Raw genomic sequence first — 24181 nt, forward strand, 5'->3', positions numbered from 1 at the left:
GTAGTTTGTAGTGGAATCTCTAAAAAGACTTATACTCCCTCGGTTCCTAAATATTTGTCTTTTTAGAGATTTCAAATGGACTATCACATACGGATGTATATAGACATATTTTAGAGTGTGATTCACTCATTTTGCTCCGACAAATATTTAGGAACGGAGGGAGTATTTAGGAACTGAGGGAGTATATTACAAAATGGAAAGTGTTCATGTATCATGATATAATTTTTAATATATTTGAAATGAATTATTCATATCCTGTTTAATACTTTTATGTACGGAAATATATTCATGTTTTAATAGAAAAGTTGATTTTTTTCTCTAAAAGACTGCATTTTTCATAAGAAATATCCATGCACATTTCAATATATATTCTAATACTTTGAGAAAAATCGTTCATGTATTGGCCATACAACATAGGAGATTATCATGTTTTCGAACCTTACAACACTAGACTACACCCTTATAAGATTGTGGACATTGCAAGCATGCTCTCTCTAAAATCATATGATCTTGGTCGCTAAATACATAGATTCATAACTTCTTGATTTCCTAAGAAAAACTATTTATGCTACATGACCAGAGAAAAATTAAATCTATGAATGTACCTACCAGATTCTGGAACTTATTGACCACATAATTATTACGATGGGAAGCGGCGATTTAGTGTCTAGGTGCATCTGGGCGTGAGCAGTAAATTCAAATAAAATAGTAGAAGAATTTAAAAAATCTGAATTTTTTTGGCATTGAATATGCCCGAGTGCGCTAGGTGTGTGCAAAAATTCGTGGTGAAATGACATTCAAAGATCTCTCGGCAAAATAAAATTCGGTTGTCAAAGAAATTTTTAAAAAGAGCACTGCTTAGACTTGATTTTGTCTTTGTTACCGATATCTCCCCGAATGCCAGTTAACCACGAAATTTGCACGCATCTAGTGCACTTGAGCATCCTCTATGCCAAAAAGTGCATTTTTTGAATTATTTTTATTTAAATTTACTGTCCATGTGGAGCAAATGAGCATGTGGGCTCAGTGTAGAATTACCGGCCATGATGATCCTTCCCAAAGATAAGAGTGTTCATTTATACCAAATAAATATATTCACATAGCATATAGTGTACTAAATTTCAGAAACACTTACACACCATACTAACTGCATCTACTTGGCAACACTTCGAAAACAAGTTCCAACTCGATGCATTGGAAGAACGCAAGTCGGTTGGAACCTAGGCTACACTACAACACTCATCAGTAGGTAACACTACCAGTCAGCTGTGCCAGAACAGGTAGTCCAATTAGAGCCCATCCAACATTACTTAGAGTTCAGAGTTGGTCGCCGACGGCGAGAACGGCGGCGGCACCTGATCAAAAGAGTCGAACACGTCCGGGGGCAGGTCGTCGAAGAAGTTGTCCCGAGTCTCGACCTTGATGCCATCACGCGAATACTCCATACCGAAGAACGGCATCATCATCGGCGCAGGATGCAGAGGCGGAAGCAGGTCGTGGTACGCGAGATCATCCATGGCGCTCGCTCCGACGAAGCCGGGATCGACGCCGCATCTCTCCGGCAAGCCCGGGAATTCTAGCAGATGGTAGGGATGATGATAAAACGACGATTCTGGGGCTAACTGGTAATAAGCTGCGTTCGACGAGCTCGCTTCTCCTTCGGTGGTGGACGGTGCTGCTGCCTGCAGCGGCAATGGCTCGAAACTGAGGAATCCAGAGCACATCTGATCATGCGAGATTCGCGCGGTGTCCTGGTGCTCCATGGGCGGTGCAGCCGGGAAGCTTTGGCCGCCGGAGGAGTTGCCCACGGACGGAACATGATCATGGCAAGAACCCTGGCGTTCAAAATTCAGAGTTTCAGACAGAGAAACGAGTGCGTGCCGAGCAAGTTCAGTAAATCTGTGAATGCATTACAGTAGATAGATGACAATTTTATCTGAAGAATTCGAACGGTAAACTGCAACTTTGCGAGTACGTACTCACCATGGCGGACTCGAGAGAGGATGCGGGCGCTTTGGTGTTGCTGCTCCTGGTCTTGCTGGGCCGGGCGCGGAGAGGCGCGCGCAGCAGCCTGGCGAGCCGCTTCTGGCGGGTGCTCCAGAAGTTCTTGACGTCGTTGTCCGTCCTGCCCGGCAGGTAGGTGGCGATCCTCGCCCACTTGTTGCCGAACTGCGCCTGCAGCTCGATCACCACCCGCTCCTCGTCGGCGGAGAACTTGCAGCCACTTCAGCAAAAAAAATGTCAGGTTGCAATTGCACTGCCGTTGTGAATTCTCAGCCAAGGTTGATAGCGCAAGTTGCAGAGGATAACACGATGCTGTGCACATCACTGTCGTTGTCTCTCTCATCTGGCCATTTTCTTGTTAACAGTTCGTTAAAAGATGCATTTGTTGGTAATCATCTCTAGTAGAAAACAATCGTTGTCACTTGCTGTCTCTGTTCTTGCCGGTCAGACAATTAGTGCCGGGCAAGGGTCATTGTTAATCAGCGATGAAAACTAGGGTAAATTGGATTATACTAGCGCTGATGCAGCCTGACTTCTTAGAACGTGCGCACATACACAAGTTCAACCGAAGCACAGCGCGATTGAACAGTGCCAAGAAGAAGAAGGAGGAGGAGGAGGAGGAGGAGGAGGAGGAAATGGATAGAAATGGCGGTTGCTGCATACGTACGTCTTGAGGTTGGGCCGGAGCTTGTTGACCCAGCGGAGGCGGCAGGACTTGCCGGTGCGCTGCAGGGCGCCTTTGGATCGAATGGAGCTCCAGTCGCGCGGGCCGTGCGTGCGGACGTGCTCCAGCAGCACCGCGTCCTCCTCCGCCATCCACGGCCCCTTCCGCACCGCCTCGCCGCCGCCGTCCCGCCTGCCGCCCCCCCGACGGGCGGCGCCGCCGGGTGCTCGCGCCATTGCCCTGCCTGATCAGCCGATCGAGAGGAGAGAAGACGGCAGACGCAGCGCGTGCGAGTAGTGCCCCGCAAGAGGCGCGGCCCTTTCTGTAACTTCTATGGGGTGTGGACAGGGGGTGTAGCGGTGCGCGTGGCGCGACGGGGAGCGTCGGGCGGGGATCGGACGGTCGGGCTTTATTCGAGAGGGGAGCGGGCGCACGACCTCGCGGGTAACCGCCTCACGCCCCCACCCACGAACCACGATTTCCACGGCCCTGGCCTGGCCTGGATGCTCTCTCTGTCTAAACTCGCCACTCCGCGTGCCTTCGTGCGCAAGATCTTTTCTTGCAATTGCAATCATCGTAGCGGAAGAGAAAGTATAGCCGCCTTCCGGTTATTTCATTTCAACCAAAATTCATTTTTCCTTTTTTTTAAAGAAATTTCTGCATGCCATTGGGTAAATGTCAAATTACAGCATGTACTCGTGGAAATCACGAGACATGGAGGGAGGACATATTTGTAGAAAGAACCACGGAAAATTTAGCTGCAACAAAGCCCTTGGAGTTTTTTTGCAACCGTCTTCCTTGCCGCTTGTCGTCATCAGACACCAAGGAACATCATCGCCAATTCGCCATGTGCGCTTTGTGAGTCGAGGAAGAGGCCCGCCACTAGGGGAGCCATAGTCATTGTGGCATATTAAGTGAGGACCGTCTCTGTGCTTCTCAAATCTCAAATCCGTTGCATGCCTAACATTGACACCACCCTTCAACCTTGTTCTCGGGCAGTGGCGGAGCTTAGTACAAGTCAGAGGGGGTCGTGCCCCCCTCCCAGCCCTAGATAAAACAATGAAGAAAATTTACCATGCATGGCTTAGATAAGTAAAAAAAAATCAATTCTTTGCCCTCCTAGTTGTTCATACTTTCGCTTTGCCCCCCCTCCCCCCCCCCCCCCCCCCCCCGAGATTCCTGTTAAGCTCCACCACTGTTCTCGGGCCTTGCCATCACTCAAGACACTAACTGACAGCACTTCAAACACTGGGTTAGTCACCAAGGAGTAACGGAATCTCTCGACAGCACCATTGGGGGTGTTGCCAAGATGGGTGTAGGATCATGGAAAAATAATTCCAATTGTGCTACCATCAAAACACCACTAAGAGACATGCTAAACCTAACCCTAAGTACAACAAATGCAAATAGGCTCCACCACCTCGTCATCCGAGTGGTGTCCGGAAGGGGAGAGAACTCACAACCTCACACGTGACTGGCCTCCCTTAGAGCACTCCAACTGAACTGGAAAAATATGCCCCCCCCCCCGCGTCCGCGACGTGCCCACGGACACGAGACATCCATCCCCTATATTCCCACCCCGGCAACCACACCCTCATTTTTCAAATTCTCAAATCCATGACGTAAATTAAGCCTTGTCCAGATCTTCGGTTGCTAAGCTCGAGGAACACTTTGGCAAGCTAGCATCTTGGGCAAAACTGAGATCATTTGAACCTCTTGATCATTAGAAGATGCATCAGGCTGACTTGTGGTTTTATGTTGATGAGAGTGTGATGTATTTTGCTGCTTATCCTTCAGATAATATTTCATCAACAGGGGAAGGAAGAATGGACTGGTCAGTCTTGAGCCACCAGGATAGCCTTCCACATATCATGTTCCTCCCTTGAGTGGTAACTCTTTTCTAACCTTAGAATCCTGAACCAATTTGCTTCAAGGACTCTGTCATCTACAGGAGTCCATAGGTTGATAAAACAGGTTTCGTGAACCGTCGTCATTAAATTATATGAATACACTTAACAATGAATATAACACACACACAAAATTTTTTTATTATGAAATAAAAATTCATAGTTCAAACATAAAATTGGTTCGAAGGGCACAAAATTCAGTGATTTCCACTATGAATTTACATATGTTCCACAAGACCATTGAGTAGTGCATGTGCACCTATGTATCTCGAAAATGCGGTGCATCTCTAGAAACTTCACAAAATGATCTGCATCTTGTTTCGGGAGGCAGACATGTATTCCAGGCTTCTCAAAATCATGTGTGTGGCTGCCCTTCGCCCGTGGCATTTTGTTCTCTCTAGTACTCCAGTTGAAACATCCTCACCACGGTGTAGGAAAATTTCTCCATGGCCTCAATGCATGTACTCTCCTCCCATCCGGACATACTCATCAACAACATATGGATGCTCATCATCACCATCATGTCAGCTTCTCGTCATCATTGGTGTCTAAATCGAACGAATCGATGAACTCTTTGAATATGTGGTCATCAAGTTCCTTGTAATCAAAATCATCATCCGACGAACTCGTTTGCCTACAAAATGAGTAAAAGAATCTACAAAACACAGCTCGGATATTTCATCGAACACATAGCAAGCGAGGTGTATGTCCGGTGTAGTAGGACATACCGGCATGGTGCTCGTGTCTGGCACGGCAAGGATGTCTGGGAGAGGTTTGGGGCTCGTGGTGGGGACATCGCGGGTTCAACACAGCGTCAGAGCTTGGCTACGGGCATTGTAGAGAGAAAGAAGAGAGGAAGATGGCATGTAGGGCAAGGGTTGAAGACGATTTGAAGGGGTTTAGGATTAGTTTAACCTGCTAGATATGATGTTATGTACATGTCCGGGCAGGCCAAATCTGAAAGGGGGTGGGCGTAGTAGGGGTCCGACTGGAGATGCTGTACCCCCTAGCAAAGCACCAAAGCAATCATGACCCGGTTAGCCCCAACCATGCTAATTGTTGTGCCGAAAGAAATTTTTGCAAACCAACCTATGGTTGGATGGTTAGGAGAACAGTGGTATCCCTAGCCCATCAGGATTCAAGTCTAAACTTGACATTGGTGCTCGCATTATTCCTGAATTTATTTCAGTCATCCCGCGATGTTCTTCTCAGTTTCTCAAAGGTGCTCAAGGGTGTGCATGTGTGAGTTCATACGGGCGAGTGTATGCTCGTGTATACTATGAGCAACTTCAATTATACTGTGTTTTTCTTAAACATCCTTTACCTCTATTAAAAAAAGGATTTCACTAAAATTTAGGACCCTCTTAGCCGTCGAACATTCTCTAGTATATTTAGAACGATTTTGCTGACAATTTTAACCGTGAGGGAATGCTAATTTCTTCAAAACCACATTTGCTAGGAGGAAATGACAAGAAGGTATTTTTCGTTTAAAATTGCCACCATCTGATCTCGCGAAGCAACTGTGAGGAAACAAACCCCTTTCCGGCTGACATTCGTCAGATAACATCACCAAAAAAAATTTAAACAAGCAGTTTCAGTTTCAATCTGGGAGACGAGTACAATGGCTATATTCCAGAAGGCAGGATCAAAATTCGAGTAAACAAGCTTTCGCTACAAAGTTACTCCTACAGAGTAGTAGTACAGTACAGATGTGATTATTGATTTGCATCTCCCAAATGTGTGATCATGTGAAGCAATCTTGATCCTCACATGGAAACTCTTGCCGCTCTAGCAGTAGATCAAATCCATGGCAGTACTGCTACTCGCCTCCCTCCACCCGGCGAGGAGGAACTCTGCTCCACTTCCGGATCCTCGCGCCCAAGCCCTTCATCTCCTCCACCTGCAGATACAGAGAACACAGACGCACGGTGTAAAATTTGCCGCATCCAGATCGAGAATCCGTCACACGGATGCGGGGGGTTTTGGCTCCGGCGACTTACCGATCCGACGCCCGCCGCGGACACTCCGGCGGTGACGGTCGTGGCGCCGGCGCCGACGAAGAGCGAGGCGACGGCGAACGCCCTGAACGGCATCGTCATGTCGCTGCCGCCCTTGCCTCGCCGGAACCAAACCAGCGCGCCGGTGATCTGGGCCGCACTCGCTCCAAGCCACCAGGGCCATGCCTTGCCCTTCTTCCCGCCGCCTCCACCCAGCTCATTCATCACCGCCGCCGCCGCCGCCGCCGCCGCTAGGTTATTTGGGGGACACCACAGCTCGGTGGGAGTTGCAAACTATGCACACACTGAAACACACAAGGGGCTCACCGACACGTGGGGTCCTTGGCAGGCCGTGTCATGTCCATCCACTGACGTGTGGGACCCGTTGCCAGTTCACCCCCAACATAACGGGGTAGGCTCTTCTCCCCCACCTCTCAGTGATCACCAGTAGTGCCATTCCCCAATCCACACCTCAACCGCCCAGCTTCCATGGCTCGGAGCAACCCGGGGCTTCTCCTGGGGCTCCTGCTGCTGCGGCTCACCTGGTGCCTGGTGAGTCGTTGATCCGATCCGATTCGATTTTTGTGCAGGTCGATTTTGTTCGTGTTATCGTTGATGGAGTCGCTGCGATGGGGGGATTTTGAACCAGGCCGTGGATGGCGGAGGCGTGGAGGAAGGGGGCGGCGTGTTTCCGGTGGTGGTGAGCACCTGGCCGTTCCGGGAGGCGGTCAGGGCGGCGTGGGACGTGGTGAAAACCGGTGGCGCAGGGGGCTCGGCTGTGGATGCTGTCGTCGCTGGCTGCTCCGCCTGCGAGGAGCTCCGCTGCGATGGCACAGGTCAGTTGCTTGCTGCCGTCCTTCTCTGTACAATCCGTCCATGTGTGCCTGTGATGGGGATTGGTTGTGGCCTGTGGCTTGTGGCATGGTATCATTTCAGTCTCAGTGGGAGCACTGGGATGGATGGCGACGAGAAATGAATTATGCTGGTGCAGTGGTCAAACTGGAGTGGACATACCTGCTAAAACCGATATTTATAATACCGAAGTTACATTTCGTTCCGGGGAGTTTGATTGATATGATATTTTTCCGGTTGCAACTCCCAGAGGCTTGCTTACATAGAAACCAGGGATTCTGACCAATTATTCTGTAAGCAAGCCTATAAATGGGTTTGCATACAAGAAAAAAAAAATCTCTGATGAACATACTTGCAGGTACCAGACAGCAAAATGATATGGCAACTCAGAAAAACAAACAATAGCTCAAATAGGATTTTATTCGGTGTTTCAATACTTTTTTTATGGTGAGAACCTTAAGCCTCACTACTGGATTTTGCAAGCCTACTTAAAACAATTCTGGAATAAACTTAATTCTTTAAATTTGTCGATAACATCTATTATCAGAAGCGCTATTTTACACTAATTTAAAAATCAAGTGTACTCTTTATTGATGTATTGCCCTGGAGATCAGTACTTCTTGGAGCTTAATTTAACTATGAGAAAATTATGATGGATATCAAGAGTTAAGTCTCAATAATCAAAAGATAAAAAACATTGGTCAATCCAGCTTGCCCACTCAACCTATTTACTAACGTTACCAATTCACTCATTTATTTATCTCTACCTAACATCGTAAAAACTGAAGACAACGGTAAGTGCAGTTGCGGTTATGCCGCAGATAAATATTAGCAATTAAATGATACTTTGTTCTGAAGTACTCGCCTGTTGTTCCCATTGCCTTGTGTTTGAATCCATTAATATTCTCTATGCACTAAATATATAGCAGAACCCCATGATTGTGTGTTTGCAACTTTTTTAGTTTCACAACTTGCCTATTTTTGGTGTGTATCTGAATCAACCATAGTACTGGTTTTAACTGGTTTATAACTTCATGCAGTTGGTCCAGGTGGAAGTCCAGATGAGAACGGTGAAACTACCTTAGATGCTCTTATCATGAATGGGGTAAAAGCTGCTTTAACCACTCAAGCTACAGTATATGCTGATGTTTATGTTGCGGCATTTATGGTGGATGTATTCTTTTTTGCTTAAGAAAACTGGCAGAAGACAATGGAAATTGGAGCTGTGGCTGCCATGAGATATGTGAAGGATGCAATTATGGCAGCAAAGTTGGTCATGGAGCATACCGGGCATACTCTTCTTGTTGGAGAGAAGGCGACATCCTTTGCAATTTCAATGGGTCTTGCAGGACCAACTGACCTGAGTTCACCAGAGTCAATTGAGAAATGGTCAAATTGGAGACAGAATAATTGCCAACCTAACTTTTGGAAAAATGTTGCTCCTGCTGGCAACTGTGGTCCATACCATCCTATAAATATACCTAAGGACCCTGTTAAAAGTGCTGTATGGGAGGATCAAGGAATCACCTGTCAGGAATGGCTCCAAAATGATAATTTACTAGAACCGACAAGCTCCCATTTCAACTCTGTTAATCGCCACAACCATGACACAATCTCTATGGCTGTCATTGACAAGGTACCTAGCGCGTTTATAGGGAAGTCACTCTCTATTAATATGAAACTAAACAGTGTGCTTTTGTTAAGATGGGTCATGTAGCAGTTGGCACATCAACTAATGGTGCTACGTTCAAAATTCCAGGAAGGTAAGCATCTTGCCTCTGTTAGGGAATTTGAAATATTGACATTACAATTTAGTTGGCCACCTGTTTTTTGCTAAATCAGTGATCTGTCTATCGAATGCATCTGCAATAATGTATGAACAACTGCTGTAATTATTTTTTGAGGGAAATGACTGCAGTAATTCTTTTTTGAGGGAAAGGACTGCAGTATTTAGTTGGCGTTGTATCTTCTATATTCGAACTTCTGTCTGAGGGATAATAACAGCCATAGAACTCACCACTGCCGAATCCTCTTGTAGTATTGATACTATGCGCTGGTATATTTGCAAAGTCACTAATGTGTGGCGAGTCTTGATGATGTTGTTACTTTATTTATGGCTGGATAAAAGCTAACAAAATAGATGGTGCATAGTTGGATGTTACATAACCTCATTAATAGTGGGACTAATATGTCTCAGTATATAGGTTTACAATATTTATCCTAACTGGATTATGACAGACATATTTTTGGTTTGTCCAACTTATATTTACGTAGAAATACTACTTGAAGCTTCCTTTTGATATGTATATCAACTTCTGAAATACTCTGGTATCATATATCAACTCCTGAAATACTCTGGTATTGTATATCAACTTCTGAAATACTCTGTATATTTTGACAACATAATGACGTTGGTGTCATGCCACAGTTTTCCCTTTTTCGATGTTGTGGAAGTGGAACAGCTATTTACCTCTTGATAGGTAGTACTGACTAATCATTTGCTTCCAGGGTAGGTGATGGACCAATACCAGGATCTTCTGCATATGGTGATGACGAAGTTGGGGCTTGTGGAGCTACTGGTGATGGTGATATTATGATGCGCTTCCTTCCGTGGTAATTGAGAAATGATTTTGTTAGAAAACTTATTGTTCTTCTTTCCCACAAACCATACTTTTTCTTGTTTTGACCCCTAACTTCATTAGTCACTAGCAAGCTGTTATTTTCTCTGAACTCACTTTAATCATGCACCTATTCCCCCTCTGTGGTCTTACTTGGAAGTTACATCCTAGGATATGATGGTATTCAACCATGTCCATATTCTAATTTGGTTCGAAGGCTGAGTAATCTAATATGAATTTTAGCTTATGGTTTTTTATTAGTAGCCCAAGTTAAGCAATGGTCCCATGAACTGCGATGTTTTTTTTTATTTAAACATTTATGTGATGTTATTGCAGTTATCAAGTAGTGGAGAGCATGCGACTTGGAATGGAGCCTCGAGATGCTGCCGTGGATGCTATATCAAGAATTGCTCGTAAGTACCCAGATTTTGTTGGTGCTGTATTTGCGATTAACAAGAAAGGAGTGCATGCCGGGGCATGCCATGGATGGACCTTTCAGTATTCTGTCAGGAATTCCAGCATGCAGGATGTGGAGGTCATCACAGTAACACCTTAACATAGGCAGATCCTTGTTAAAACAAAAAGGCTGATTCGCCAATAAGGTGTATTCCTCTATGTCAAGTCCTCTCCATTCACTCCCATGGTAATGCAACAATACCATGGGGGGCTTGTTCTCGTGTCTTATATTGGACTGCAGTTTTCTATTGAAACTGCCATGTTATATAATGGTAGTAGATTCATTGAATGCATGCATTGTAGACTTGTCGAGAAAATGCTGGAATTGCTTATTGTCAACTTTTCTCTTGCAATTACGAGTTTTAATGTACTAGCCAGGTGTACTTCTTTAAGTCATGTTCAGAGTTTTTGTGTGGAATAGGTCATCTTCAGAGCTGGTAAGGGCATATAATATTTCACGTACGCTTTGTCAGCTTTGAAGATTCCCAGAAAACCTCCTCCTTTGTTGTTGTTTTTTGCATTTGGTTTATTCCGCACGTTTTCTCCTTGATCAACCTAAGTTTGTTGGCAGTATCGAGTTGACACCCATTTCTCTGTGAATATAAATATGTTGTCTTGTTGTTTATTTTATCAATCATTGTGTCTTGCATATTTATCGCCATAATGCAAGGTTGTCAGCATTGTTGATTAAGCGAGAAAAAGGTTATCTTTGATGATGGTCGTGTTAGGCAGCAACTATTGTTGTTTATTCTCTGAATATGCTTTTGTTGTCGAGGATGCTGTGCACTAAATTGCACCTTTGTTTTTCGCGTGAAGACCTCAGGTTATTGTGATCTTGTTTGCAGGAGATGAATGCGTGTCGCTTCGGGTCGCGATCATGTTTGCACGAAATGAATGTGTGCAAGCCACCAGGACAGGAAAGAAACTTGGATAATAAACCCATAAATAAGAGCATTGCTGTTTCACTACATGCATTTTGTTAGAAAATCGGCTCCCAGTTGCATTGTTTGCGTGATGGTGCCTGGCCCGTTACCGCGCCCCCCGAGCTTCCGAGGGGCCACCCACTCTTTCTCAGGGAACAACTGGAATAATGGTACTGTTGTGGATTGCTTATCCGGAGAGAGGTCCCCGTCGACGCTATGGGACACATGGATCAAACAGGGCACATACACACAAAGTACGGAAAATACCACATGACAACCGTTCGAAATGATTTCCGTGTGTTAAGCTGGATGAGGGTGACCGTAGTCGTCGCTTGCATACACCGTCATGGCAGGACCACAAACAAAACCCACCCTGTACCAGCACCATCAAGTGGACTTGGAAAATAGTTATCCACATCTACTGCGAAATAAGCACTCGGTTCTTTAGTAGTAGGTGCCACATAAGGAGACTATTAATCCTCTCGAGACCGACCCGTCTCTGCGGTTCGTTGGTGCGAAAGCTCCGCCATAGCCTGATAGCTAGGACCCCCGGCCACGTCCTTGGTCGTCGTCGTGAGAAATAAAGATCTCTCTAGCTCTGCCCCGTTGTGTAACATGCACCCGCAAGGCGGAGCAATAAGTTGATAAACGCACTGAGAGCAATCATTAGAGGCAGGGGGTGTAAACTAAGCGCCACTGAGCGTGCGCCATCAACAGGGTAGAGATAAGAGAGCGTCTTCTTCGCCGAAAAGAAGGCTATATATGCAAGCAACCCCCCAGCTGCAGCTCCACAAGGCAAAGCAACAGCACTTGCCCAAGCAACGCAACGAAGAAAGCTACCTCGCCCGTGGAGTAGCTAGGGAGCACACGGCGACCCAGTTGCTGCTATCTTGCTCCGTGGAGAAGCGAGGGAAAGGGAGGGAGGCCTGCAAAGCCGCGGCAAGTGCCGAGAAGCCTGGGCGAGGAGAGATTTGACGGGCGAGAGGCGAGGGCGTGGAGCTGGTCGAGCAGGCATGCTGATACTGGAGCTGGGGGCGTGCATCATCCCAATGACGCTCATCTTCGTGCCGCTCCGGCGGCTCGTCCTGCTGGTGGCCAAGCTGCAGGAGCTGGAGGAGTGCTTCATGCGCCCCAGGCCGCCGCCCCCGCACATGTCCGCCGACATGTACGGCCACATGTCCACCCTCCACACCATGGCCATCATGGTGTGAACTGTGAAGGAAGGAGGTTCGGCCGGGGCTCTTTCGCCCTTCGCCGTGCGGTGCGCGCTTGCTCTGCTGCCGGGGGAGGCGCGCCATGGCGGGGAGATTCTTCTTCACCTTCGCAAGGTTGGATTTTTCTTAGGATTGCTGATTCCCAATCATTGTACGTAGATCGTCTCTCTGTAAATACCTCCTCTCCTTCTTGCCATTGTCATTGTCTGTTCAGGCATACTTTTTTTTTTGCGAAATGTTCAGGCATACTATCTTGCTGTCAGAAAAGAAACAACAAATACTAAGCACTGTGGTTCAGGCATTGTGTGCTTTCAACATGTTTCCAGGCACATGAGCTGCAGCAAGCCTGCGGGCAAACATATTTTTACTGAATTACTGTGAAAATTGAATGAAGTGTAGATTTTTCCAATACCAGATGTATGTGTTTTTATATCTATATAGCCAAGGTTTTGGCTACCGAATCCCCCAAAAAAATACCCAGGGGGAGGCGAGAAACGCGGTAACCGTAAAATACCGACTGAATGCCGTTCAAAATTTACAAATGAATTTCGAACTTAAATTTATTTGAGCTAGTTATATATTTGTATTATACTCATATTAGAAAAAAAAGATCGCTCGTGTCGCTCTGGTTGGTCGGGTCATCTCCAACGCCGGCCCCCAGAACAGACATACATTTGTCCGCTCAAGTGTCCGGACACGTCTGCCGATGGTGATACACGAGCCGGCCATCCAATTCTCACCGTAAAAGTCGGTCCACAATACAAACAAATTCAGACAAAATTCATGCAAACATGGCGGAATTCATTCAAACGGACTTAAATTCAACATATTTTAAATAAACTGGACGATATTTCGTTCGTTCAACTAATAAAACCTAAAAAACTTAACTAGCTTGTAGCGGACAGTGAATGGTCGGCGGCACCTTCGTCGTCGTCTATGTCGTCGTGGTCAGAGTGGTCCTTCCAGCGGCAGAAGGGTGCGGGGGCCCTGGCCAGCCATTGTCTGGCGCTCGCGAAGGAGCCGCTCTTGAAAGGATCGAGATGGACCTAGATGCGGGGGGGGGGGGGGGGGGGGCAGTTAAAAAGGGGGGGGGGGGGGGGGGGGGTAGGTGCAATTATAATTTTTAATTATTACTTAGCAGTTTTAGACAATAATGCGAAATATGAAAGTGGGTCCAACAATTGCAAGAGCGATTCTAGAGCTAGCAGTATAATCAACAACAACAAATAGATAGTCAAATTACAAGGAAGGACTTAGGGCTATGGATTACCGAAACTCCAGAGACGAGGATGTATCATGATGTTCACTTCCTTGAAGGGAACCTAGTCACCATTGAAGGGATGTGTGTTACTATGAAGGCACACCAACACCACGAAAGCTCACCATATTTTCTTTGAGATATCACAACAAATGCGTTTCTAAACCATTATTGGTAGACCTTGAGGTGGTCTCGAAACCTTCACAAACTTTTCAGGGTGAATCACAACAATCGTTTCCTCACCGAAGAGCTCCTACCACATAGGAGTCTTCGACCTCCAAGAGTAACACGATAAATGGTGAAAAGCTCAAGACTTGCTCAAATTACGATTTCCTTTGGTCAAGAGATAGGGAAGGAGTGGATCTATCACTTGGTGGAATATCTTTCAAGAACTCCCAAGAATCCCGCTGGAATCTAGGATTTGGTGAAGAGGGGAGACAGGGGGCACTTTTGTGTTATAGGGTTTGCTCAAATGAAGTGGTCAACCCTCTATCGGAGTGGTAGAGGGGTATATATAGCAAGCCAAGAAACTAGCCATTTTTGAGTAGTGACTTTTGATGACCCACAAGTATATGAGATCAACCGTAGTCCTTTCGATAAGTGTGTCGAACCATACAAGGAGCGGAAGGAATCGATAAGCGGTTTTTAGCAATGTATTTCTTGCTAGTCTTGTAAGATAGTTTTGATAGCAAGATGATTGATAGCAAGTTACAAGTAACCAAAGTAACAAGGTGCAGCAGGGTGGCCCAATCCTTATTATTCCTAAGGACAAGCCGGAGGATCTTCTTATAGTGATTAAAGCGCTCTTGAGGGCACACAAGAATTCATCTAGTTACTTTCACCATCATTCGTTGACTCGTGTTCATTGCTTTGATAAGTTGCTATATGGGTGGACCGGAGCTAAGGTGTTATTCTTACTTGAACAAACAACCTACTTATGATTATCCCCTCCATGCAAGCATCCGCAAATACAAGAGAAGAATTAATATAAACCTAACCATATCATTAAACATAAGGATCCAAAACAACTCCTTACGAAATAGCTCATAAATTGGGGTTTAGGTTTCCGTCACTCCAGCAACCCATCATCTACAAACTAATTCCACAATGCCTTCCCCTAGGCCCGAACATGGTGAAGTGTCATGCCGTCGACGTTCACACGGTACCACTAGAGGAAGAACAACATAACATATACGAAAGCCAACTTCACATGATTACTAGTAACAAGACTTCTCCCATGTCCTCGAGAACAAATTAAATAGAACTACTCACAAAGCATAACTGTGTTCATGATCAGAGGATATAATTAAATATGTGATTAACAATCTAAACATACTTCCACCAAGTAAACCGAATAGTATCAGCTACAAGATGTAATTAACACTACTAGCACCACCAGGTACCAATCCGAGGTTTGATATAAAGATTGAATACAAGAGATGAACTAGGGTTTAGAGATGATATGGTGTTGGTGAAGATGCTGACGGAGATGAGTCCTCCCATGATGAGAGGAGTATTGCTGATCAAGATGGCTTCGATTTCCCTTTCCTGGAGGGAAGTATCCCCAACATAATCACTCCGCCGGAGAGAAAAAGTGCTCAACCTATGGTTCCACCTCGAGACGGTGGCGGCTAGTCCTGAAAGTCCTCTCTATTTTTTTCTAGGGTAAATGGCTTCATATAGGAGAAGGTGGGCATTAGTGAGCCTCGGTGGAGCCCACAAGTCACCATGGCACGCCCCTTGACTTGTGGCCCCATCGAGGGTCTTCTCTAGTACTTCTTTCTTCCAGTATTTTTATATATTCCAAAATAATTTTCCCTTGGTTTTCACATCATTTTGAGCTCCACAGAATAGCTATCTCTACTGTAGCCTTTTCAGGTCAGAATTCCAGCTGCCAACAATCTCCCTCTTTTGGTGTATCTCGCATTTTAAGAGAGAAAACGCATTAGAATTGCATCATAAAGTGGAATATAGTTTCAAAACAATAAAAATAATAGTAGGAAAATATGATGCAAAATGGATGTATCAATTGTGTCAGGACGGACATCTGACGGCTAGGAAGATTACAAACGCATGCACATGAAGAATAGGGACCAACATAGAGGGCCCGGTGAAAGATCGTGGATGTCGCCTAGAGGGGGGGTGAATAGGCGCTTTAAAATAATTACGGTTTAGGCTTGAACAAATGTGGAATAAACCTAGCGGTTAATTTGTCAAACACAAAACCTACAACAACTAGGCTCACCTATGTGCACCAACAACTTATACTAAGCAAGATAAACAACTATGTGATAGCAAGATATATGACAAGAAACAATATGGCTATCACAAAGTAAAGTGCATAAGTAAAGGGCTCGGGTAAGAGATAACCGAGGCACGCGGAGATGACGATGTATCTCAAAGTTCACACCCTTGCGGATGCTAATCTCCGTTTGGAGCGGTGTGGAGGCACAATGCTCCCCAAGAAGCCACTAGGGCCACCGTAATCTCCTCACGCCCTCGCACAATGCAAGATGCCGTGATTCCACTAAGGGGCCCTTAAGGGTGGTCACCGAACCCGTACAAATGGCAACCCTTGGGGCGGTCACCGAACCCGTACACTTTGGCAACCTTTGGGGGCGGTCACCGGTACCCGTCAAATTGCTCGGGGCGATCTCCACAACCTAATTGAAGACCCCGACGCTTGCCCGGAGCTTTACACCACAATGATTGAGCTCCGAACACCACCAACCATCTAGGGCGCCCAAGCACCCAAGAGGAGCAAGCTCAAAGGTACCAAGCACCCAAGAGTAATAAGCTTCTCAACTTGTAACTTCCACGTATCACGTGGAGAACTCAAACCGATGCACCAAATGCAATGGCAAGGGCACACGGAGTGCCCAAGTCCTTCTCTCTCAAATCCCACCGAAGCAACTAATGCTAGGGAGGAAAATGAGAGGAAGAACAAGAAGGAGAACACCAAGAAATCCAAGATATAGATCCAAGGGGTTCCCCTCACCTAGAGGAGAAAGTGATTGGTGGAACGTGGATCTATATCTCCTCTCTCTTTTCCCTCAAAAACTAGCAAGAATCCATGGAGGGATTGAGAGTTAGCAAGCTCGAAGAAGGTCAACAATGGGGGAAGAACACGAGCTCAAAGGATAATGCTCATTGGGGAAGAAGACCCACTTTTATAGGTGGGGAAAAATCCAACCGTTATGCTCACAGCCCGCACCGAGCGGTACTACCGCTCCAAGGAGTGGTACTACCGCTAGGGCGGTAGTAGCCCTTTGAAACACAACGGCGAGGAGGCAAAAAAGCCAGAAGAACCGTCGGAGCGATAGTACCGCTTGACCTCATGGTACTACCGCTAGGGGTAGCGGTACTACTGCTAAGGGTAGCGGTACTACTGCTTGCGAGTGGTACTAAAAAATTACATCCGTGCCTACCACCGCTGGACTTGTGACGAGTTTTTGGTCCCGAGCGGAAGTAGCCACGGAAGTAGCCGCGGTAGTACTGCTCCAAGCGGTAGTACCACTCCCAAGAGCGGTAGTAAAAAATTACATCCGCTCCTGTCCGCGGTAGTACCCCTGCAGCCTTTTCAGAACACCAAAACTAACACAACTTCTGCAAACGGACTCCGAATTCGACGAAACCAAGTTTGTTGGAAAGCTAGCGATAAGGGCTAACACAATCTTGATAGAAATACCAATAAGAAGCAAATGAGAAAAGTCCCAAAAGAAAATGGTGAGAACCCTTCCTCGGATAAGACCGGTAAAACCTCCAACACCGAAAACATCATAGAAGACCCATGCAAACTCCGTTTTCGATGAACTCAAGCTTGTCATCAAGATGACCATAAACTCTAAGACTCACAAAGAGAACCAAACAAGAACTAAGAAACATGATGCAAGGATGCAATGGTTTGAGCTCTCGACGAATGATACGATCAAGCTACTCACTTGAGAGCCCCCCTTGATAGTACGGCTATCGATCCTATAACCCGGTCTCCCAACTACCACCATGAGACCGGTAAAATAGAAAACCTATCAAGGACAAACCTTTGCCTTGCACATGATCCACTTGAGCTAGACGATGACGATCTTGTCCTCCTCAAGATGGACCACCTTTCTTGATTGCATTGGGTCGATGGAGACTAGATGATTGCTCCCCCATACTCCACTATGGGTGAGCCACTCTTCGGCACATCTTCACAAGTCCATTGAAACCACAATGGATGGCAAGCTTCAAGCACTCGATCTCTTCGTGATTCTCCACTTGAACTTGCACACGGCAATCTTGATGACGATCACCACTTGATGTCATCCTTCCCATGGGTTGTATGATATCATCCTCTTGACGCAAGCCCATGGATACGTACCTAACTCCACATAGACTCTCACATAGACCATGGGTTAGTACACAAAGTGCAATGGACAATGCTTACCATACCATGAGATCACTTGATCCCTCTCGGTACATCTTCTACTCTTTGTGAGTTGATCAACTTGATTCACTCTTGACTTAGTCTTGATCAACCTTGAATCTTTCCAACCCTCTTCGTTTGGATGATGTCTTGAAGGTAAACATGAATGATCACACAATCTTCTTCTTCAAGACATTCTTGCAATAAGCTCAACACTCACATGACCAATCTTTGGATAATTCCTTAATAGCACCTTGGTCAACCCATAAACTCCTTGAAACCAACACATGGACTTCAAGAAATGCCTATGGAAAAATCCTTCAAATATAACTCAATGCAACCATTAGTCCATAGAGAATGTCATTAATTACCAAAACCACACATGGGGGCACCGCATGTCCTTTCACCCGGACATTCAACAACTTGTTTGGACATCTGACCCAAGCATGAGTGCATGTATATCCGGGAGGAGGTCAGGCATCTGGCAAAAATATCCCAAGCTAATGGACCCCAAAGCCGGATTTTCGGCAGGGGTCCAAACATCCGACGGATGAAGGAGGGACCAGACATCCAATATGGGGCCGGACCTCTAACCATAATTTATGAACCTACTAGACACCTCAGCCGGAAATCCGGCTTAGGGTTCAGATATCCGGTAGGTGGATGAAAGCTCGTACATCCATAATTAGTGACAATATCTTTCATATACATGGAGTAAGGAGGAATGTTAATTGCATTAGTTAAAGGAATTTGCAAAAATAATGATCTTAGTAATTAAGAAAACTCAATAAAGTGTTCATTCTCTTTAACTTTTTCTGATTCACTAGGAAATGGCAAGGACTTTTGTCCAAGGCACTATTCTCTACCATGTTTCCTAGAAGCTCCCTCCCTTTTATCACGTTTTTTGTTTGAGGAGGATCATCTTTTCGTATGCGTGGTTCTACTTCCTTCTCTTCCTTTTCAATTTCCTCTACATTAGGGATAGTATCATTATTATTTTCCTAGATGGGTTCCTGTTCTTTCCCGTCCTGGGTTTCAGCATCAGAGATAGATATGCCATTAGGATTCTCTTTACGTTCACTTTCTTAATCATTGTCAGGTTCTCTAGAATTCTCAATTTTTTTTAGTTTTTTCCTTTTTCTTTTCCTTTCTAGGAGAACTAGGATGACTACCATTTACTCCTTGATAATCTTTTTTTTATTCTTTTAAGGTTCTATTCTGGATATAAAGGTTCTTGAGTGGTGGCACCTCCTCTAGTACAAATGACATAAGCATCATGTTTCTTAGCATTTTTAGATATGTTAAGCAATAAATCTTGTTGAGCCTTAGTAACTTGTTCAAGTTGAGTTTGTATCATAGTACAATGCTTAAAAATACCTTTAACATCATTAGTGGGTTATAATGGGACAACATGCAAGTTTCTAATTATGTTAGTATTTTTTTGTAGTTGCATTTGTAATTACATTTCAAAGCAATGTTGTTTAACCAAGAAATTATCAATTTCTTCTAAGCATTTACTAGGAGACTTATTATAAGGGATATCACCTTCATCAAACCTATAAAGAGAGTGCACCTCTACCATAAGGCATGGAGTAATAAGCTCGCATAAACATTCAATTGGAGGTATCTTTTAACATTGTCGACTTTAATACCCTTCTCTTTTGCACATTTCTTGGCTTCTTCCATATCTTATGGACTTAAAAAAGCATTCCCCTGTTATTTGGAGTAGGTGCTTGTGGAGGCTCAATAATATTGCACTCATTATGATTCTTTGTTATATTATCCAATAATTCCTTAGATCCATGCAATATCCTTCCCCTGAAAATATTTCCTACACAACTATCTAGGTATGTCCTAGATTCAAGGGCTAAAGCACTATAGAATATATCAAGCAATTCATATTCCTTGATAGGATGATTAGGATCATTCCTTTCTAACTCACACCCCCAAGCTTGAGTGGGGCTCTCTTCCTCAAGTTGGGTAAGGTTATAGACATCATGCAAGGCTGCATGTCTCATATGCAAAGGGAAATACTTGTCCATAAAGCAGTAAAAGACTCTTACAAGCTAGTGATGCTTCTAGGCCTCAAGTTATTATACCAAGTTTTAGCTTCATATTTTAGTGGTATGGGAAATATCTTGAGCATAATATTGAAGGAAATATGCCCTAGAGGCAATAATAAAGTTATTATTTATTTCCTTATTTCATGATAAATGTTTATTATTCATGCTAGAATTGTATTAACCGGAAACATAATACATGTGTGAATACATAGACAAACAGAGTGTCACTAGTATGCCTCTACTTGACTAGCTCGTTAATCAAAGATGGTTATGTTTCCTAACCATAGACAAAGGAGTTGTTATTTGATTAACGGGATCACATCATTAGTTGAATGATCTGATTGACATGACCCATTCCATTAGCTTAGCACCCGATCGTTTAGTATGTTGCTATTGCTTTCTTCATGACTTATACATGTTCCTATGACTATGAGATTATGCAACTCCCGTTTGCCGGAGAAACACTTTGGGTGCTACCAAACGTCACAACGTAACTGGGTGATTATAAAGGAGCATTACAGGTGTCTCCAAAGGTAGATGTTGGGTTGGCGTATTTCGAGATTAGGATTTGTCACTCCGATTGTCGGAGAGGTATCTCTGGGCCCTCTCGGTAATGCATATCACATAAGCCTTGCAAGCATTGCAACTAATGAGTTAGTTGCGGGATGATGTATTACAGAACGAGTAAAGAGACTTGCCGGTAACGAGATTGAACTTGGTATTGGATACCGACGATCGAATCTCAGGCAAGTAACATACCGATGACAAAGGGAACAACGTATGTTGTTATGCGATCTGACCGATAAAGATCTTCGTAGAATATGTAGGAGCCAATATGGGCATCCAGGTCCCGCTATTGGTTATTGGCCGGAGACATGTCTCGGTCATGTCTACATTGTTCTCGAACCCGTAGGGTCCGCACGCTTAAGGTTACGATGACAGTTATATTATGAGTTTATGCATTTTGATGTACCGAAGGTTGTTCGGAGTCCCGGATGTGATCACGGACATGACGAGGAGTCTCTAAATGGTCGAGACGTAAAGATTGATATATTGGAAGCCTATGTTTGGATATCGGAAGTGTTCCGGGTGAAATCGGGATTTTACCGGAGTACCGGGAAGGTTACCGGAACCCCCCGGTAGCTAAATGGGCCATGATGGGCCTTAGTGGAAAAGAGAAGAGGCAGCCCTACATGGGCTGTGCGCCTCCCCCTTCCCCTAGTCCTATTAGGACTAGGAGAGGTGGCTGGCCCCCTCTCTCTCTTTTCCCCCTCCGCGAATCCTATTCCAACTAGGATTGGGGGGGGGGAATCCTACTCCCAGAGGGAGTAGGACTCTCCTGGCGCACCCCTTGTGGCCGGCCAGCCTCCCCCCTTTGGTCCTTTATATACTGAGGTAGAGGCACCCTAGAACACACAAGTTGATCCACGTGATCTATTCCTTAGCCGTGTGCGGCGCCCCCAGCCACCATAGTCCTCGATAATACTGTAGCGGAGTTTAGGCGAAGCCCTGCTGCTGTAGTGCATCAAGATCGTCACACGCCGTCGTGCTGACGGAACTCTTCCCCGACACTTTGCTGGATCGGAGTCCGGGGATCGTCATCGAGCTGAACGTGTGCTCGAACTCGGAGGTGCCATAGTTTCGGTGCTTGATCGGTTGGATCGTGAAGACGTACGACTACTTCCTCTACGTTGTGTCAACGCTTCCGCAGTCGGTCTGCGTGGGTACGTAGACAGCACTCTCCCCTCTCGTTGCTATGCATCACCATGATCTTGCGTGTGCGTAGGAATTTTTTTGAAATTACTACGAAACCCAACAGTGGCATCCGAGCCTAGGTTATTTATGTTGATGTTATATGCACGAGTAGAACACAAGTGAGTTGTGGGCGATATAAGTCATACTGCCTACCAACATGTCATACTTTGGTTCGGCGGTATTGTTGGACGAGACGACCCGGACCAACATTACGCGTACGCTTACGCGAGACCGGTTCCCCCGACGTGCTTTGCACACAGGTGGCTTGCGGGCGACAGTCTCTCCAACTTTAGTTGAACCAAGTATGGCTACGCCCGGTCCTTGCGAAGGTTAAAACGGAGTCTATTTGACAAACTATCGTTGTGGTTTTGATGCCTAGGTGAGATTGGTTCTTGCTTAAGCCCGTAGCAGCCACGTAAAACTTGCAACAACAAAGTAGAGGACGTCTAACTTGTTTTTGCAGGGCATGTTGTGATGTGATATTGTCAAGACATGATGCTAAATTTTATTGTATGAGATGATCATGTTTTGTAACCGAGTTATCGGCAACTGGCAGGAGCCATATGGTTGTCGCTTTATTGTATGCAATGCAATCGCGATGTAATGCTTTACTTTATCACTAAGCGGTAGCGATAGTCATGGAAGCATAAGATTGGCGAGACGACAACGATGCTACGATGGAGATCAAGGTGTCGCGCCGGTGACAATGGTGATCATGACGGTGCTTCGGAGATGGAGATCACAGGCACAAGATGATGATGGCCATATCACATCACTTATATTGATTGCATGTGATGTTTATCTTTTATGCATCTTATCTTGCTTTGATTGACGGTAGCATTATAAGATGATCTCTCACTAAATTATCAAGAAATGTTCTCCCTGAGTATGCACCGTTGCCAAAGTTCGTCGTGCCCAGACACCACGTGATGATCGGGTGTGATAAGCTCTACGTCCATCTACAACGGGTGCAAGCCAGTTTTGCACACGCAGAATACTCGGGTTATACTTGACGAGCCTAGCATATGCAGATATGGCCTCGGAACACGGAGACCGAAAGGTCGAGCATGAATCATATAGTAGATATGATCAACATAATGATGTTCACCATTGAAGACTAATCCATCTCACGTGATGATCGGTTATGGTTTAGTTCATTTGGATCACGTGATCACTTAGAAGATTAGAGGGATGTCCATCTAAGTGGGAGTTCTTAAGTAATATGATTAATTGAACTTTAATTTATCATGAACTTAGTCCTGGTAGTATTAGCATATCTATGTTGTAGATCAATAGCTCGCGTTGTTGCTTTCATATGTTTATTTTGATATGTTCCTAGAGAAAATTGTGTTGAAAGATGTTAGTAGCAATGATGCGGATTGGATCCGTGATCTGAGGTTTATCCTCATTGCTGCACAGAAGAATTATGTCCTTGATGCACCGCTAGGTGACAGACCTATTGCAGGAGCAGATGCAGACGTTATGAACGTTTGGCTAGCTCAATATGATGACTACTTGATAGTTTATGTGCACCATGCTTAACGGCTTAGAATCGGGACTTCAAAGACGTTTTGAACGTCATGGACCATATGAGATGTTCCAGGAGTTGAAGTTAATATTTCAAGCAAATACCCGAGTTGAGAGATATGAAGTCTCCAACAAGTTCTATAGCTAAAAGATGGAGGAGAATCGCTCAACTAGTGAGCATGTGCTCAGATTGTCTGGGTACTACAATCGCTTGAATCAAATGGGAGTTAATCTTCCAGATAAGATAGTGATTGACAGAATTCTCTAGTCACCATCACCAAGTTAGTAGAACTTCGTGATGAACTATAATATGCAAGGGATAACGGAAACAACTCCCAAGCTCTTCGTGATGCTGAAATCAACGAAGGTAGAAATCAAGAAAAGCATCAAGTGTTGATGGTTGACAAGATCACTAGTTTCAAGAAAAGGGCAGAGGGAAGAAGGGGAACTTCAAGAAAAACAGCAAGCAAGTTGCTGCTCAAGTGAAGAAGCCCAAGTCTGGTCCTAAGCCTGAGACTAAGTGCTTCTACTGCAAAGG

General features: G+C 45.0%; 3 protein-coding genes across 5 annotated transcripts; 1 reads left to right on the forward strand and 2 right to left on the reverse strand.

The window, feature by feature from the left end:
* Positions 1-1066: 1066 nt before the first annotated feature.
* LOC125533879 (probable transcription factor MYB58) lies at positions 1067-3134 on the reverse strand. Its single transcript, XM_048697207.1, has 3 exons — positions 2672-3134; positions 1984-2224; positions 1067-1835 (listed from the first exon to the last, which is right to left on the reverse strand). Exons 1-3 carry the CDS (start codon positions 2902-2904, stop codon positions 1311-1313), a joined length of 999 nt encoding a protein of 332 aa, XP_048553164.1. The 5' UTR covers positions 2905-3134; the 3' UTR covers positions 1067-1310.
* Positions 3135-6136: 3002 nt separating this feature from the next.
* Positions 6137-6888, reverse strand: LOC125539431. Its single transcript, XM_048702884.1, has 2 exons — positions 6576-6888; positions 6137-6475 (listed from the first exon to the last, which is right to left on the reverse strand). The coding sequence occupies exons 1-2, from the start codon at positions 6795-6797 to the stop codon at positions 6395-6397; spliced, it is 303 nt and encodes a 100-aa protein (XP_048558841.1). The 5' UTR covers positions 6798-6888; the 3' UTR covers positions 6137-6394.
* LOC125539430 (probable isoaspartyl peptidase/L-asparaginase 3) lies at positions 6883-12414 on the forward strand. 3 transcript variants are annotated; one of them, XM_048702882.1, is made up of 8 exons: positions 6883-7124; positions 7222-7408; positions 8465-8529; positions 8629-9060; positions 9129-9187; positions 9933-10037; positions 10379-10455; positions 11344-12414. In XM_048702882.1, the coding sequence occupies exons 1-8, from the start codon at positions 7062-7064 to the stop codon at positions 11430-11432; spliced, it is 1077 nt and encodes a 358-aa protein (XP_048558839.1). In that variant the 5' UTR covers positions 6883-7061; the 3' UTR covers positions 11433-12414. The 3 variants fall into 3 exon arrangements, with proteins under 3 accessions (XP_048558839.1, XP_048558838.1, XP_048558840.1); XM_048702881.1 differs by lacking the exon at positions 11344-12414 and having other exon boundaries at positions 6891-7124; positions 10379-10890; XM_048702883.1 differs by lacking the exons at positions 6883-7124; positions 11344-12414 and having other exon boundaries at positions 7306-7408; positions 8618-9060; positions 10379-10890.
* Positions 12415-24181: the final 11767 nt, after the last annotated feature.

This window comes from Triticum urartu, chromosome 2 (assembly GCF_003073215.2).
Source record: "Triticum urartu cultivar G1812 chromosome 2, Tu2.1, whole genome shotgun sequence".
Lineage (NCBI taxonomy): Eukaryota > Viridiplantae > Streptophyta > Magnoliopsida > Poales > Poaceae > Triticum > Triticum urartu.

What these genes read in the sequence shown, in the direction of transcription:
- LOC125539431 (XM_048702884.1), bottom strand. Translation starts at nt 6,797, where the DNA reads ATGAATGAGCTGGGTGGAGGCGGCGGGAAGAAGGGCAAGGCATGGCCC. An exon ending in CCGCGGCGGGCGTCGGATCG is followed by an intron (nt 6,476 to 6,575) that starts GTAAGTCGCCGG and finishes CTGTATCTGCAG; the next exon opens with GTGGAGGAGATGAAGGGCTT.
- LOC125533879 (XM_048697207.1), bottom strand. Translation starts at nt 2,904, where the DNA reads ATGGCGCGAGCACCCGGCGGCGCCGCCCGTCGGGGGGGCGGCAGGCGG. An exon ending in CTCCGGCCCAACCTCAAGAC is followed by an intron (nt 2,225 to 2,671) that starts GTACGTATGCAG and finishes TTTTTGCTGAAG; the next exon opens with TGGCTGCAAGTTCTCCGCCG. An exon ending in CCTCTCTCGAGTCCGCCATG is followed by an intron (nt 1,836 to 1,983) that starts GTGAGTACGTAC and finishes TTTGAACGCCAG; the next exon opens with GGTTCTTGCCATGATCATGT.
- LOC125539430 (XM_048702881.1), top strand. Translation starts at nt 7,062, where the DNA reads ATGGCTCGGAGCAACCCGGGGCTTCTCCTGGGGCTCCTGCTGCTGCGG. An exon ending in GCTCCGCTGCGATGGCACAG is followed by an intron (nt 7,409 to 8,464) that starts GTCAGTTGCTTG and finishes AACTTCATGCAG; the next exon opens with TTGGTCCAGGTGGAAGTCCA. An exon ending in CTATGGCTGTCATTGACAAG is followed by an intron (nt 9,061 to 9,128) that starts GTACCTAGCGCG and finishes GCTTTTGTTAAG; the next exon opens with ATGGGTCATGTAGCAGTTGG.